Source organism: Pinus tabuliformis, chromosome 5_2 (assembly GCF_031772625.1).
Source record: "Pinus tabuliformis cultivar Carrire ecotype Pingquan chromosome 5_2, CPIR1, whole genome shotgun sequence".
In the NCBI taxonomy this organism is placed as follows: domain Eukaryota; kingdom Viridiplantae; phylum Streptophyta; class Pinopsida; order Pinales; family Pinaceae; genus Pinus; species Pinus tabuliformis.
Genome location: NC_142306.1, coordinates 487,621,512 through 487,636,497, shown reverse-complemented (window position 1 = coordinate 487,636,497; position 14,986 = coordinate 487,621,512). Strand labels below are relative to the sequence as shown.

General features: G+C 44.4%; 2 protein-coding genes across 2 annotated transcripts; both read left to right on the top strand.

The window, feature by feature from the left end:
- The first annotated feature begins 2,465 nt into the window (after nt 1-2,465).
- LOC149159824 (uncharacterized) lies at nt 2,466-3,218 on the top strand. Its single transcript, XM_089434433.1, has one exon. It carries the CDS (start codon nt 2,466-2,468, stop codon nt 3,216-3,218), a length of 753 nt encoding a protein of 250 aa, XP_089290559.1.
- Nucleotides 3,219-5,633: 2,415 nt separating this feature from the next.
- LOC149159823 (uncharacterized) lies at nt 5,634-6,164 on the top strand. The gene has a single exon (XM_089434432.1). The coding sequence runs from the start codon at nt 5,634-5,636 to the stop codon at nt 6,162-6,164; it is 531 nt and encodes a 176-aa protein (XP_089290558.1).
- Nucleotides 6,165-14,986: the final 8,822 nt, after the last annotated feature.

The window sequence follows — 14,986 nt, the reverse complement described above, 5'->3', positions numbered from 1 at the left end:
TCATGCCATTTTTTCTATTAAGTCAAACATAATTACAATACTTACAAAGAACCATCAATAAAAAGATGCTCTACTGTCTCTAAGCTTTCTAACCTCTAAGAGTTCCACATCACACACTCTTGGGTACCGAAACAAAAGAGATCCGAGCCAAAACCCCGTGCCAACCCGCTTTCTAACCACTAAAGAAACTCTGCCTCCCAAAACTTAAGTAAAGACCTATGCTGTAGAAAAAAAACAGTACAAAATGTTTGGAGCCTTCTGCTTCCTCTTCCCTGTTTCTCCTTCCTTCCTCCGCTCTCCCTCTGCCTCTATCCAGTGGTGTCTTGCTTTTGTTATCTATCGCCTCCTTGTAGGAGGGAGTGAAGCCCCCTCCTCTTCCCCCCTCCATGGTTAACCCTTCCGCCTCAGACTGTAACCCTTCTGCGCCTAACCTTTCAAGGAAAAACACATGGATATGACTCATGGTTCCCAAGCTTTCATTATCAAAGGAATTAATTATTAGCAAAGACTATCTAGGTGGAACAAAGAGACTTCACAAAATTGATTTGTTTTATTTAGATAAGGAATTAGTTGATTCTTTCTTAATTCTAATATCTCGCCTTTTAACTTATAGTTATTTATTATAGACCACTCTCTCATAAGTGATAAGAGATTTCAAAAAAATTAAAAAAGAAAAAGAAAAAAGGAGAAGAATTAATAATTAATTTTTAAAGAGTAAGAAATGACCAATACATTTTATATGTGTATATTTTAATGTTATTTAAATGTATATTTGTTCTTTTCCCCCCGATTGGGGTGAGAAAGTGAATGGTTTCATGTTAAATGCCATGGGGGGAATAGGCCCACGTCACCCAAAAAAGAGAAGAATTAATAATTATTTTTTAAAGAGTAAGAAATGACAAATACATTTTATATATGCATTTCTTAATGCTATTTAAATGTATATTTGTTCTTTTCCCCCAATTGGGGTAAGCAAGTGAATGGTTTCATGTTAAATGCCAGGGGGGCGCAATAGGCTCATCGTTGTCACCCCAGTCAACAGAGAGGGGAGGCATGGCCATCCCACCATCCACTTGTTCCTAACTTGATCTCATCATGGATTCAATGGTACTCCACACATATCATTCATTGTGCATCATGAAAGGTGTTTCAAAGGAACTAGAAGTGCATGTGATTTTCATTATGTTCATCGGGGAGGACATATTTTCCATTTTCGTTTTTCACTATGGCAACTTGCAACCCTTCGATTCGCCTTACTATTTTCATCTCTAGTTTCTATCTTTCCATTGGGAGAAGGACCACATCTCCCTTACCTGGCCTCCCCCATGAACTTCAATTTGTGGCACGTTCATGTTTGCAAGGAAGTGGTGGTGGCTATAGAATCGACATTGTCTGCAGTGTGAGAACCAGGGGTGGTGGGTGCTTATTATTGGGTTGGCTAACCAATTTTAGAGTGGCTCAGTGATTGTTACTAAAAGTCTTTAGACAATATCGAGCCATATATTTGTTGATAACATTCATAGGAACAATCTAGAGTATCGCCCAAATCTTCTTATAGAGCTATCTTTGCCTTCTCCATAATGTATGTACTCGTTAATCTTCAAGACCTTTGAGCTTCCTTCGTATTAAGACAAAGTTATAGCTCTTTGTAAATGGAAATAAAGTTCATGTAAATGGAAATAATGTCCATGGCAAGATGAAAGGAGACCATGGATTTTAAAAACATTGTTTTTCTAATGGAAACAAAATTGTAAACGAAGAGGAAAGGAATCAATGTGTTAAAAAGACAATAGTAAAATTTAGTTAATTTAAAAATTGTAAAATAATTTATTTTATTAAGCGATAAAATTTAAGAGTTTCCATCTTTACAAACAGTAAGGTCATTTATTTAATCAATTCAATTTCACAACAAGGAGTGGGATGACTCATTATTGTTTGATGAAGATGTTGGATGTTTTAGAAAGATAAATTTATTCAGCGTAAATCACATGATATTTCATGTGATTTACGCCAAAATTTTTCTCATAAACATGATATGGATCACAAAAGCCTCAATTCAACAAGATAAATTTATTATAATGAAATTTTATAATTTTATAATATAGATTTATTTTTGGGCAACAAGGAACTCAACCGTGTGCTCAAACGCCGCTCTGCAGCTGATCCCCTATGTTTGAGGCTGTCGCCTCGGCCCTGTGGCCGTTTCAGAGGGATTTTCCTTTCTCCCGCGAGGCGCTTCGATCTGCGAGGAGTTCTAGTCTCACTTTGCGGTGCTTCGACCCTTTGCTTTACTGACTGATTTCCAGGGGCATTTTCTCTGAGCAGACTTGAAGGACTATGTCCACTGGGACTTGAGGGAGCTCGATTTGATTGAGCTAAGGCTGCTTCAATGGTTTCACAATCGCCCCCCCTTTCTGAAGCCGAGGCCTTTATCAAACTGCTAAATTCTCTTCCAAAAAAAGAAAATGACCGAGGCTGCGAAATTTGCGAAACGTTTGGATGACATCCGTGAGATCTCGCTTCCTCCTGAGAAACTGATTCAGGTCGCCCTTTCTTTGGCTGGGCGTGCTTTGGTTGGACAGTTCACTGGACTCTGGCCCTCCCCCAAAACCACGGAGAGCTGGGTCGCAAGGAACTGGGCGCCGCTGATTAAATGCATAGTCACTTCATATTTTCTGGGGAAGGGATTCTTCCTGTTTGAATTCTCTGAAAAGGAAGATAAGGATCTGATATTCCGTAATGGACCCTATTTCATGGGCCCTCAGGGGCTGTATCTCAATAAGTGGATGCCTGACTTTGATCCAGCAGTTGACGTCCCCACAGCCGTCCCTGTTTGGGTTAGATTGCCCAATCTGCCAATGCATTGTTGGAACTGGGAGTCCCTTAAGCACATCGGAAACACCTTGGGCAAATTCATTGATCGAGCAAACAATAAAGACCAATACGATTGTGCTAGAATCTGTGTTGAAGTTGACCTTGAGGTCGGTCTGCCTGAGGCAATAAAGATTAGGGTTGGAAGCTGGACGTATGTTCAAAAACTGGATTATGAGCAGCTTTTGTTCAAGTGCAAGAAATGCCAGGTCTACGGCCATTTTGCTAGAGGTTGTCCAAAAAAAATGAAGCGAAGAAAGGCAAGGAGGAAGGATGGACACACGTCAAAAGGACCAAAAACAAAGCCCCTAGAACTGGTAATATCAATGGCAAAGCTCCCCAGGTAGGCTCAGGGCTTCAAACACCTCACATGGAAGAATAGGAAATAAATTTATACAGCGAAGCTCAGCATTAGAGGATACCCAAGAAATAGAGATGCAAAATGAAGGATCGCCCCACAAAGAGGCCCACTCGGGTCCAAAACAAGTCGAAAATAATGCAGACAGAATGGAAGAGATACCCACAGAAGAGGCTAAGGAAGTGAAAGGCTCAGAGGACTCAAAAGAAGAAGGTGAAATAGGAGATTCGCAAACCTCGGCTAGGAGATCATTGAGAGGCCGAAAATCTGCCCGCGAAAAAAGAGAGCAGGAGACTTATAAAGAAAAACTCCAAGGAAGCCAACCTACCCTGAAGAAACTCTTGGCTAAACACTGAAGATGACCAGAAATCAGTCCCAAAGCTCTAAAGGAGCTCTCCATTCCAAAAGCAAGTGATGAAGATCGTCTCCTGGAATTGTAGGGGTATGGGGAGCAAAATAAAAGAAGAAGCCATTAAAATTCTGATAAGATCTGAATCTCCTGATATACTCCTCATCCAGGAGACTAAAATGGAGGAGAAGGCCTTCCTCCATATCGGCAAAAATCTTTGGAAGAGAAGTGAAGGGCAAGCTATCTCAGCTCGGGGTGCCTCAGGAGGCCTGGGCACCCTCTGGAACGCAAACAAATTTTCAAGGGTTAAAGAGGTTGCCAATACTCATTGGTTGTTCTCAAAGCTGAAACACGTTGATTCAGATGAGACTCTCTGTCTCTTTAACGTGTATGCTCCAGTCAGTGTAGGAGAGAAAAGAACTGCTGGGATTCCATTAGAGGATTGGCAGATTCTGAAGATTTAGCAAACATCATCATTGCCGGGGATCTAAACCTCACATTAACTTTGGCTGAAAAACGTGGAGGAAGCATTGTAAGGGATCCGGCGTGAGAATGGGTTGAGGATCTGCTTCAGGATTGGGACATGATCAACATCAAACCTTCGTCGGGCAAGTACACTTAGTCCAATAAAAGACTCGGTCTGGGTCATATTGCTGCAAGGTTAGACAGATTTCTTGTTCAAAGTACTTTTCTGCTTCTTGGTTTAGAGTCTATAATGCATATTCTCCCTTGTAGTGTATCTGATCACAGACCCATCAAACTTGATCTTTTGGCCCATGTGGATCAAGGCCCTATCCCTTTTAAATTCAGTCCCCTTTGGGTCAAGGAACATTCCTTTATGCAATTAGTAAAAGATACTTGGAAGAAACCAGTCAATGGCTCTGCCTTCTTTGTTTGGGAGGAAAAGCTCAAGAGAGTGAAAGCTGCATTGAAAAATTGGGTAAAATCCCTTCCTAACCCAGCAGTGGAAAGGAAAAAGATACAAGAATGTCTCGAGATCCATCACCTGAATTCGGAAAATGAAGAGATCACAAAAGAAGTTCTCGACAAGGAGGCGGAACTTCAGCAAAAACTTCTCAAAGCAAGCTCAGCCGAGGAAGAGTATTGGAGGATCAAATCTCGTAGGCTTTGGCTCAAGGCAGGAGATAGGAACTCATCCTTCTTTCACAAGCAAGCCCAAGCTCGGAAAAATTTCAATTCCATCTCCGAAATCAAGGAAGAGAACATCAATCACAGAGATATACAAAGCATAAAAAACGCTGCCTTCCTTCATTTCAAAAATCTGTATAGTGAAAAAGAGGGTCAGGGGCATACTTCAACTTTAGTAAATGAGGTTCCCACTCTGATTTCTGCCAGAAAGAATTAGTTATTGGAAGCAGAAGCCACTAATAATGAAATCAAAACCGCCCTCTTTGCTATGGAGCCTGACAAGGCCTCAGGCCCGAATGGCTTCACTGCCAGATTATTGCAGAATTGTTGGCAGATAGTGGAAAAAGATTTATGCAGAATGGTTCGGAAATCTCAAGCTTGTCAGAAAATAGGGGGAAGCACCAATTCAACTTTTCTGGCCCTTATCCCTAAGGAAAAAGGCGCCAACTCCTTCTCCAGATTACGCCCTATCTCCCTTTGCAATATAGGCTACAAACTGATAACACAGACTGAAAACTATTCTTCCTGAGAATCAGGGAGTTTTTATTCAGGGAAGACAGATAGTGGACAATTTTATCCTGGTCCAAGAGGTGATTCACTCAAGCTTGACTCGGAAAGAGAAAGGAATGGTTGTTAAATTAGACCTTGAAAGCGCCTTTGACAGGGTGAGACATAGATTTATGTTGGATGTCCTGCACAAATTTGGGTTTGGCCTCAAATTTATCAACTAGATCAAGGCTTGTATCAGTGAGCCTGGATTGCCTCTTTGGTGAATGGGAGGGCCACTGACTTCTTCAAAGCCTCTAGAGGGCTAAGGCAAGGGTGTCCTCTCTCCCCCTTTCTCTTTGTCCTCCAAGCTTCTGTTCTCAGCTTCCTCTTGAATAAAAAGTAGTTGATCAAGAAATAATGGGATTGAACATCGCAAGAGGTGTCAAAAGCATAAACCATGCGCTTTTCGCGGATGACTCTTTCTTGCTGGGTGCTGCCTCCTTGCCTTTGGCTAAAAGATTTAAAGATGTGGTGGATGCCTATTGTGAAGACTCAGGAAGCAACCTCAATAAAGGCAAATGCCATATCTTCTACTGGAATGCTATGGCCAGATCGCTTCAAGCCATTTCCAACTGTTTCGGTTTTGCAGCCACCTCTTCTTGGTCATCCTTCAAGTATCTGGGGCTCTCTGTCTTCCAAAAAAGGGCTCTCAGCAGAGACTGGCTGCCTCTGTTGGAAAAATTCAAGTCTAAAATTCAATCCTGGGGATTCAACTGGCTCAATCTAGCAGGTAAGACAGTGCTAATAAAAGTTGTCTTGAACATCCTTCCCATTTATCAGGCTGCAGTTATGATGGCTCCTATTGGCATCACGAGGAAAATGGAGGAATATATAAGAAACTTTTTTGGAAAGGCGGCAAAGCAAATGAGAAGAGAATCCCCCTATTAAGTTGGGATATAATCTCCTTGCCCATAATGGAAGGCGGATTGAACTTTAAGATTCTCAGCAAGCAAAATATCGCATTAGGTGCAAAATTGTTATGGAGGATAATTGCCCCAAATCTCGATTGGGCTCAGCTAGCGTTGTGGAAAAAATACTTCCGTGGGCAGAGAACACGTTGCCTGGACAATCCTAATACAACCTCCGGAACAATGATTCATAAATTGTGTGAAAAAGCTTCCGCCTTAATTAAACTTCATGCGCACTGGATTCCTGGAAACGGAAAGTGCATTCAAATCTGGGAGGATTGCATTATGGGCAGTGACCCCCTTGCTGATGATCGCTCTCTAGTTTCGTTGAAAGACTGGATGGACAGAGTTGGTATTAAAACGTTGTGGGACTTATCACATTGGGAGAATGACGATTGGCAGAGATGGGAAAAATTAGAGGTGTTGTTGAATCTTTCCAAAGATTATGCTACCTTCCTCTCCCACTTAAAAGGCAAAGCCCCTTTGAATAGTAAGAAAGCAGACATTCGGGGATGGGGTCCGGTCCCTGGGAGTTATTCAGTTTCATAGGGCTATAGACAGCTCTCTCTGCATCCTAATGTCTCGCCTGATCTGAAGCCCTAGCAGGGGATCTGGTCTCAGACAACCATCCCCAAAATCGACTCCTTTTGTTGGTTTCTTTACCATCACAGAATATTGACCGAGGATAGGCTCCGGAAAAGAGGCTTTATAGGACCCTCTCGCTGCTCGTTGTGTGGGGAACACGAAGAAAATGCCTCCCATATGATGCTCTTCTGTAAATTTGCTACAGACCTTTGGAAGGAGGCTTTAAGCCCTTGGAGCATTGACTTCGCTCCCCCTAATCACTGCTCAGTGGTGGGCTCCAGTATTGTAGCAATAATGCTACAACTCCTGGAGCTTCCTTCTCTAATTTTATCAACCCGGTAGTTCGTAACAAACTTGGAAGCGACGGTGCTGTATGCACAAGTACTAGCTCTTGTCGCAGCTGTCACCTGGTCAGCTGGCACAAGTCCGCTAGGGCTCAAGCCAACTTCTATGAGTTCTCAGAAGAAGCTTTTTAACCGATGAACGAAAGCTATCTCAAAGGAAATTAACCTACTGTAGGAAGGAACTGAAAGCCAACAAGAAATGAAAACCCTAGCAAACCCTAATTCTACCAGCTAGTCCTACTGATGCAAAGGTGGGAATGCAAACTACTGAAAGAGGTGCCATTACTTCTAGGAAGGTGAGATGCATGTGTCTAGACTACTTTGATCTAAAGAAAACATATTTTTGTATTTTTGTTCAAGTTGTTGGAATTATTATGTGTGTGCTTCTAACTGGGTCTTGACTGTGCAGGGATAGATCAAGGAGGGAAATGCTTGGAAAAGGTCAGGAAGGCTCAGAGAGGGTCTAAGGAATCCCTAACATCCTTTCAGAGAAGTTCACAAAGTTTAGATGCCTGGCAACCGTGTTTACAAGCTTCTACAGGAAGTCTGCAGGGGTTCTACAGGATGTTCAGAATTTCTACAGGAAGTTCAGTAATTCCTACAGGATGTTCTGCAATAGGATTTTTGGGTGATGGATGAGTGGAAGAGGCTATATGGATGGACAGGGAGGTAGGAGGGGAGCTTGTGATGGCTTATGGACAGAGAGATGAGATGAAGAGGGGGTGTGCAAAGCTGGTTGGTCTAGAGGAGGTTAGAGGAAATGGAAGGCCGAAAAGGTAGAGTCACGTGGGTGATAGAAGAGTTAGGAGGCAAGTGGTCTAACTGAGAGATGAGTGGATGGCCTAGGCACGGCTTAGAAGGATAAGGGAGTGAGGGAGGAGTACTGCACAGTGTAAATGAAACAAATCATCCATGTCTTGCACATAACCGAAATTTCATCAACCGATTCTAACTGTTTTTATGAAACCACAGAACAACAACGTGATTCTGTAAGGAAACTCTTGCATGGTACTGAAGCAAAGATTCATTCCACAAGATCTGAACGCATGGACGCTGCTACAACCAAGAACATTGCATCAAAGCTTGCATGAACATGTAAAACAGTGTTTTTGGTGGGTGGCACGGTCTGCAATTCCAGTCCCTAAACAGAGGTGGAAGTGAGTGTGCAGTCAACCCTTTTTGGAACTCTGATTAACTCCAATCTCCTTACTCTAATCTAAACTATTGAAAGCAACTTTGTTCATAAAACTAACCTACTTAACCACACCAAGAAATTCAACTCAGCAAACTGTGTTTCCAAATGTATGTAAAGGAAAAGAAATACAATGCTGAAAGAAAGGTAACAATACAAAGGAAGGAGGCCTATTGCTCTCAGGTTGGGCCCAACCCCGAGAGCTATGGCTCCTCTAAGAACTCATAACTGAACTCAAATCTGCCTGCTTTTCATTAAAAGATAATAGTCATAAGTCAAATAACATGCCCAAAATGGCTTTTCAAAGAGCAAAACAGAGCTATCAACTCGTAGTTCAGAATATGCAACAAGGTTTCAAAAGTCCCCATCGAAGGCTACAGCCTCATCATTTATACATTACGAGGGCCAAGCTGGCCTCCTAAATTAGTGGGGTTTGGCTGACCAAACTAAGAGTAATCTGTTGCTTCCTCAAAATCCGTTTGGCTGCCTTCTAGCTTGGTGGTGGTGGCTGTTGGAGCTTGGAGTTGGGGGTGAAGATCACGAGGAAGGCCATTCAATGCTGTGGACAACCTTCCTACAAAATCTCGATCCCATCTTGGATGTCTCCTAGCCCTCATCTGTGTGGTTTTGCTCCATTAAATGTCAAAAAACCTGAAATAAACATGTGTTAGCCACCTAGGAATAGTGACCGCCCTCATTCGTACAAATGACATAAATATACTAAAAAATGATGCATAAGTTATGAAAAATGAAGGGTTGAGCAAGGGTAGTTAGGCCAAATGAGCCCAAAATGTTACCAAATTTGGGGCTCATCATCACCCCCCAGCTAAAATGATTGCTCATCCTTGAGCAACTAATCCAGCTCCTCATCCTTCATTGCCTTTACTGCCACCCTCACATCCCAAGCTTCTGCAATAGTGTCCTCCTTACTGACATGGAACCTAGCCTTTCTTTCCACCTCTTCCCACTGTTCATGCTCATCTTTCTCTATGCTGCTTTCCATCAATCCTAACAGCAGAGGTGGGCTTAGCTTGAGGCCAATCCAGCTGGCCTGGAGGTTTTGCATGGATTTCTTATAAAGGGGCACCCGTACTAGAGCTTCCCTCATTCGAGTTGGAGTATGATATTCTCTGATTTTTAGACTGTGGGCCAATGTATTCCATCGGCGGGTGCAAGCTTGAACACAGTTGTCCCCTAACAGTCTCTCCATATCCTCGAAATGCGCTATGGCCTGGGCCTGCTGATCCATATATTTCAATGAAGCTTGAGGGTCGGTGGATAAGTGTTGGTGTGCTGATATTAATGCAGTTGGATCCCCTGGTTCTGCTCTAATTAGTAATGGCTCATTCAGCTCTCGGTTCATGACCGCTTTGGCTTCTGCTGCTCTTTTGTCTTCATGGTTCAACCATGAGGAAAATGCCATTAACTGCATATCCCCTAAGACCGTGTTGGGATCCCATGAAGTCACATTAGGAAGGGCCAAATTATGGAGGTAGAACTCCGATAGTTTGGCCTTATCCTCTGATGAACTGGTATTGCATAATTCAGTGAACTGCTGCGGGTCTTGGAGCTGAGAGATACCCCTTTGCGCCAAGGTATTGATTTGAAATTGTAGCCATTGGTCTCTCAGGTACAGGCCATAGGATTTGGCCGGCTGTCTGCATTGTATAGCATCCATGGCCCAACTGGCCATGCAGGCCAATTGTGCCTCTTTTTGCTGCAGCTGTTGTTTGAGAGCTTGCACCTCAATTTGTGCTTGCAGTTCTGTTTCCTGTAGATGCGTGGTTGGCTCCCCAAGACCGATTTGCAGTTCCTTTCTGCCTTGCTGTTCTGTTGTGATGTCCCCTGATGATGTGCCTGTTCCTCTCCTCAGCTCCTGTAGCTGCAGTCTAAGTTTTTCGTTTTCTGCCTGTAGGAACACCCGGTGGCAATTTGCCACGTGTTTAGCCATAGCTAATTCCCTTCTTGCCTCCTTGAGTTGCTCCTCCAAGGGGCCTATGTCCGCCACACCTTTTGATTTGGCTATTTTCATCCACGTGTGTGTTCGTACTCTCTCTTCCTCCAATGCAAAGAACAGTGGCACAGTGAATTTCTGTGGTATAATTTTGCCAGCTTCTAAGAAGTTATAATATGAGCTCAGACTTGGCTGAGGGCTAGGCTCCGGAATATGCTCTTTCTCTTCCTCTCTTGGTGGCTCTACTTCGTCCTCCCTCGGTGGTGATGAGGGTGCTTCTCCTTCCATCCTCTCTGTTTCCTTAAGCCGGGCTAAGGTTTCCTGTAGAGCAGCCTCAGCATCCTGTAGCCGGGCTTTTGAAGCCAATTGGTCTAACCTTTCTTTCCAAGTAGTTGTTTTCGGGCTCCCCCTCTCATAGGTGACTGATATCTTTGAGGGGGACCTCTCCCTGGGCGAAGTAGGGGCATCCTCTATAGTGATTGGGCTGCTGGATGGAGGCTGTGGCTTGCCCGTTTTTATTCTCACACTTCTCCGAGCTTTAAAATATAGAGGGGCCTCCCTCTTTCTCTTTTCCTTTGGCTTAGGAGGTGTACTGAGGGTGGCCAGCACGGCTGCTGCCTCCCTTGCAAGAATGTCGGCTTTCTTTTCCTTGGGTTTTCCTTTCTCAGGGCTTCCTGTAGAAGGCCCTTTTTCAGCTGATTTCTGGCTTCCTGTAGAAGCCGGTTTTGGTTTTCCTGTAGAAACAGGTGGCACCGCTTTAGTTTGCTTTGCTGAGGGTGTTTTGCTTTTTGACTTGGTCGAGGCTGCTGTCGAGGTGCCTTTGCTGACGTGGACCTGCTCAGTCTTGTCCACCCTGCTTTGTAATCTTTTCTCTCTGGGCGTTAATATGGGTGTGTCCTCCTTCTCTTTGGCACCCTTTTTCTCTTGTTTCACCTTTTGCTCTGTCTTCGGTGCTTTGGCCGTGGGTCTCTGGCCTTTTTCTTTCTTCCTTGCGGGTACTGACTCCTTCTCCTCGCTGCTGGAGGAACCAAGCTCTTCAGTCAACATTTTTATATCGCCATCCTTAGTCAAATTTCGGAAGGCTTCCCATGAGAGAGGGACTTTGTATGTGTGGAGTGCATCCTCCACGAGGAGCTTAATGAGCCCGTGATGAGCTACCTGGTCTGGTGTGCCTTCTCTCAACTTGGTGGCACATTCAGTCATAGACTGCAGTAGAAAGTAGGGAATACTTAATTTGTTCTCTGCAGGTAGGTCCATCTGATGCCTTAATTCTGTGAGTAGCCGAAAATGGTACCCATACACAATGCTAAACCGACCTTCGCAGGTGATGTATTTCATAATTTGGAGGCTGACTTCGCTCCAAAGTGGCAGTAAGCTAGTTCTGTGAACCCCGTTCTTATCTTCTGAGAACTGCTCCTCTGGTGGAAAGAATTCCTTCTTAGCCTTTTGGCCTAATTTCCTCTCTTCTTTGTCCCATGGTACCCCCATTGGGAGCTCGGTAACTCGGCTGATGAACTGTGGGGTGAGTCTGAGACTCAAACCCCTGAAATTGACGGTGGCTAATGTCTTTGATTTTGGCTTCAGAGCCCGCAAGAACTCCTCTGCCACCTCATCATCATACCCTTGCAATTTGTCGCAGAACGACATCCATTGCGCGCGAGTGAACAGATCTACCACCTCAGGGTTCTCTCTTAGTTTCTTTGAGTCGGTTGGTTCCTTTCTGATGAACCCACCCGGCATGGTGAAAAACTGCTACGTTAGCTGGAGGTGGCGGATGCGAAAAAACTAGCCTTTTGGGACAGAGCGTAGAATTACGCCTCTGCCACGCATACAATTTACGAAGACTATCTCTAGATGAGCCTTAACAGGGCTTAATTACAAATCATATCCTGTAGGAAACCTTACATACACTTCGACGACAATTCATGCAAACGACAGACAACACTTGCAATTCTTTTATGAGCAGACTGTAGAACGTCGACTCCGCCACCCTCGAAACCAATTGCATGGGAGGCAAGGTTCAGGCTTACCTTTTTAATTCGCCACCTTTGACGTGAAGAGCCCAATTTTCCTCGTGGCAGTGAGCTTCCTGTAGTGGAGCTTTCCTGTAGAAGCAGCGCACGGGTTCTGGAGAACACTGCAGTGGTTCTGCGCCCTCTGTGCTGCTATCAGACGTTCGAACGGCCGAAGACTTGGAGTGTCGAGCTTCAGAGGAATTCGGATGCTCACTCGACTTCGAAACGGCTGATGATAAATGCGTGGGGTGGCAATCTAGCCGATAGATTTGAATCCGGCGGAATTTGTGGCGCGGGGGTGAGCTGTCCCTGCCGGACCGTTGGACGACGTCACTTAATCATTCTACTGCAAGTTCCCTGACTGCCGCATCATTCTCCGCAGATCCGCCGCCGTCATTTCTGTTAAAACGCGCTTCTCCCCGACTGGATGGTTCTCACGTGTCCACTACCCGTTCTTCTTGCCACGACCACCTTTTACACATCCGACTAGACCATCTGACTGGTCGACGTGGCCAGTCGAATGGCCATACGACCGCTCAACCCATTCATTTCATACTTGCAAACATTTCAAAGTAGTATTCATGTAATTCGACGAAAGAAAGGGCGAGGCACTTACCTGTGCGGCCGCGACATGATTTTCCAGGCTTCAGGACGACGATGACTAGATTTGCTTGCTGCTGCTATTTGCACAGGCCCGGAGGTTCCTCTTCGCAGGCTGCTGATGATGAAGCTTGTGACTCGGCTGCATGTGCCCGCTTTATTATTGCATGTTGCAGGCGATTGAATGGTGTACACTCTAGTTGGCTTAACTGCTACGGGATTCCTGTAGGATGTCCTGTAGCAGTTTTTCCTCCTCGGGTGCATGCTGAACGGTGAAGACAGTGGCATCACGATCACGCTCGTAGGGCCCTTGGATAGCTGTGATGAGTATTGCATGGCATCTCGGCATCTTTTGTCATTTAGTAATCGCTTCCTCTTGATAATCCAATGATCTGTTTTGATTGTGCAGGTACTTTTATTGCATGTCAACTGGGGTGGTAGAAGGAGGTGACAGCAGTGTGTGATGGAGAAAATAGTAGCTTGCATGCCTCCATGTCGAACCTTGGTCGTTAGATCTCCCCACACAATTAGTTATGGGCCGTCCAAAACTTCTACAGGAAAATACAGAACTTCCTGTAGAAAGTCTGCAGCTTCCTGTAGAAGACTAAGCTGTGATGAAATCGTGCCCATACCTTGGAGAAGATGAGTGATTTCGGAGGAGGTGCTGGTGAGGTCACCTGGTAGCATGATAAGGACCCTTGACTTTGAGTTGAGAGACCTCCTCTCCTTCATAGAATACCTGCAACCTGCATGCATTGCCACATTGTGAACTTGTTGTCCCTGTTTTTTTGTTTATTGTTTTTTTCTCTTTTTTCTCCTTTTTTTTTTTGAAAGACAGTAGGGGTGCCTCAATGAGGTTTTCACCCTTGCCATCTGCCTTAAGCGCCTCAGAGAGGTTTTCACTCAAGGGTCTTTTTTCAAATCTCTTTTTTTTTTGAAAGACAGCAGGGGCGCCTCAATGAGGTTTTCACCCCTACCATCTGCCTTGGGAGCCTCAGAAAGGTTTTCACCCAAGGATATTTATTTTTTCTTTTTTTTTTTCCTTTTTTTTTTTTGTTTTTTTAAGATCTTTCAGGGTATGCCCAAAACAGAGGTAGAACCCTTCTCTATGACCAACACTGATTTCTCCACAGTTTTGATGAACTCTTGTCTTAAGAGAGGTTTCCTGTAGATCTTCAGTCGATGCCCATTGAAAAGCATGGGGATGGCCTCCTCATCAATGGTCCGAATAAGAACAGATCCATTGTCATGACATTTTTCCACTGCATATGGTCCCAGCCATCTGGTTCTCAGCTTCCCCTTGAAATCTTTATGCCTGGAATCATACAACAGCGCCCAATCTCCTGGCTGAAATTGCTTGTCATTGAGGTGTTGGTCATGCCACACCTTTCTCTGAAGTTGAACCACTTCTGAGTGAAGGAGGGCCTGCATTCGGTGCTCGTCCAATCCATTCAGCTGCAATAACCTTTCTTGTTGGGCATGGCTGAGATCTAGGTCCAGCTGAGCTACCATCCTCAAAGTGTTGTATTCAAATTCAATTGACAGCAAAGCTCTCTTTCCATAGACCAGCTCATAAGGTGTGAAGCTGGTTGTGGTCTTCCAAGTGGTGTTGTAAGCCCATGTGGCCTCAACTAGGCGATCTGCCCAATCTTTCCTACTGCTGCTCACCACCTTAGTCAAAATCCCTTCCAATGCTCTATTGGTGACTTCCACTTGCCCATTTGACTGAGGATGATAGGGGGTGGAAGTCCTATGCTTGATTTTGTGATGAGCTAGTAGGTCTTCAATTAAGTTGGATGTGAACTGGCTTCCTTGATCGGTGACTAGCTCTTTCGGGTAGCCAAATTTGTAGAAGATGTTTTCTCTTAAGAACTCAGCCACCTTTTCTTCTGTTGCTGCTTTGATTGCCTTAGTTTCTGCCCACTTTGTCAGGTAGTCTGTGCACACAATGATGTAAGACCTTTGCCTCGAAGGAGGGTTGATTGGACCCACAAAATCCATACCCCACTTCTCAAATGGCTCAAGAGTCACTTGAGGTTGGAGAGGCATCTCATCCCTTTGAGTCGGTTTCCCCATCTTTTGGCATCGGTCACATTGGATGATATACCTCCT

Excerpts from the sequence above, each read along its gene's own strand:
- LOC149159824 (XM_089434433.1), top strand. The coding sequence starts at position 2,466 with ATGACCGAGGCTGCGAAATTTGCGAAACGTTTGGATGACATCCGTGAG.
- LOC149159823 (XM_089434432.1), top strand. The coding sequence starts at position 5,634 with ATGGGATTGAACATCGCAAGAGGTGTCAAAAGCATAAACCATGCGCTT.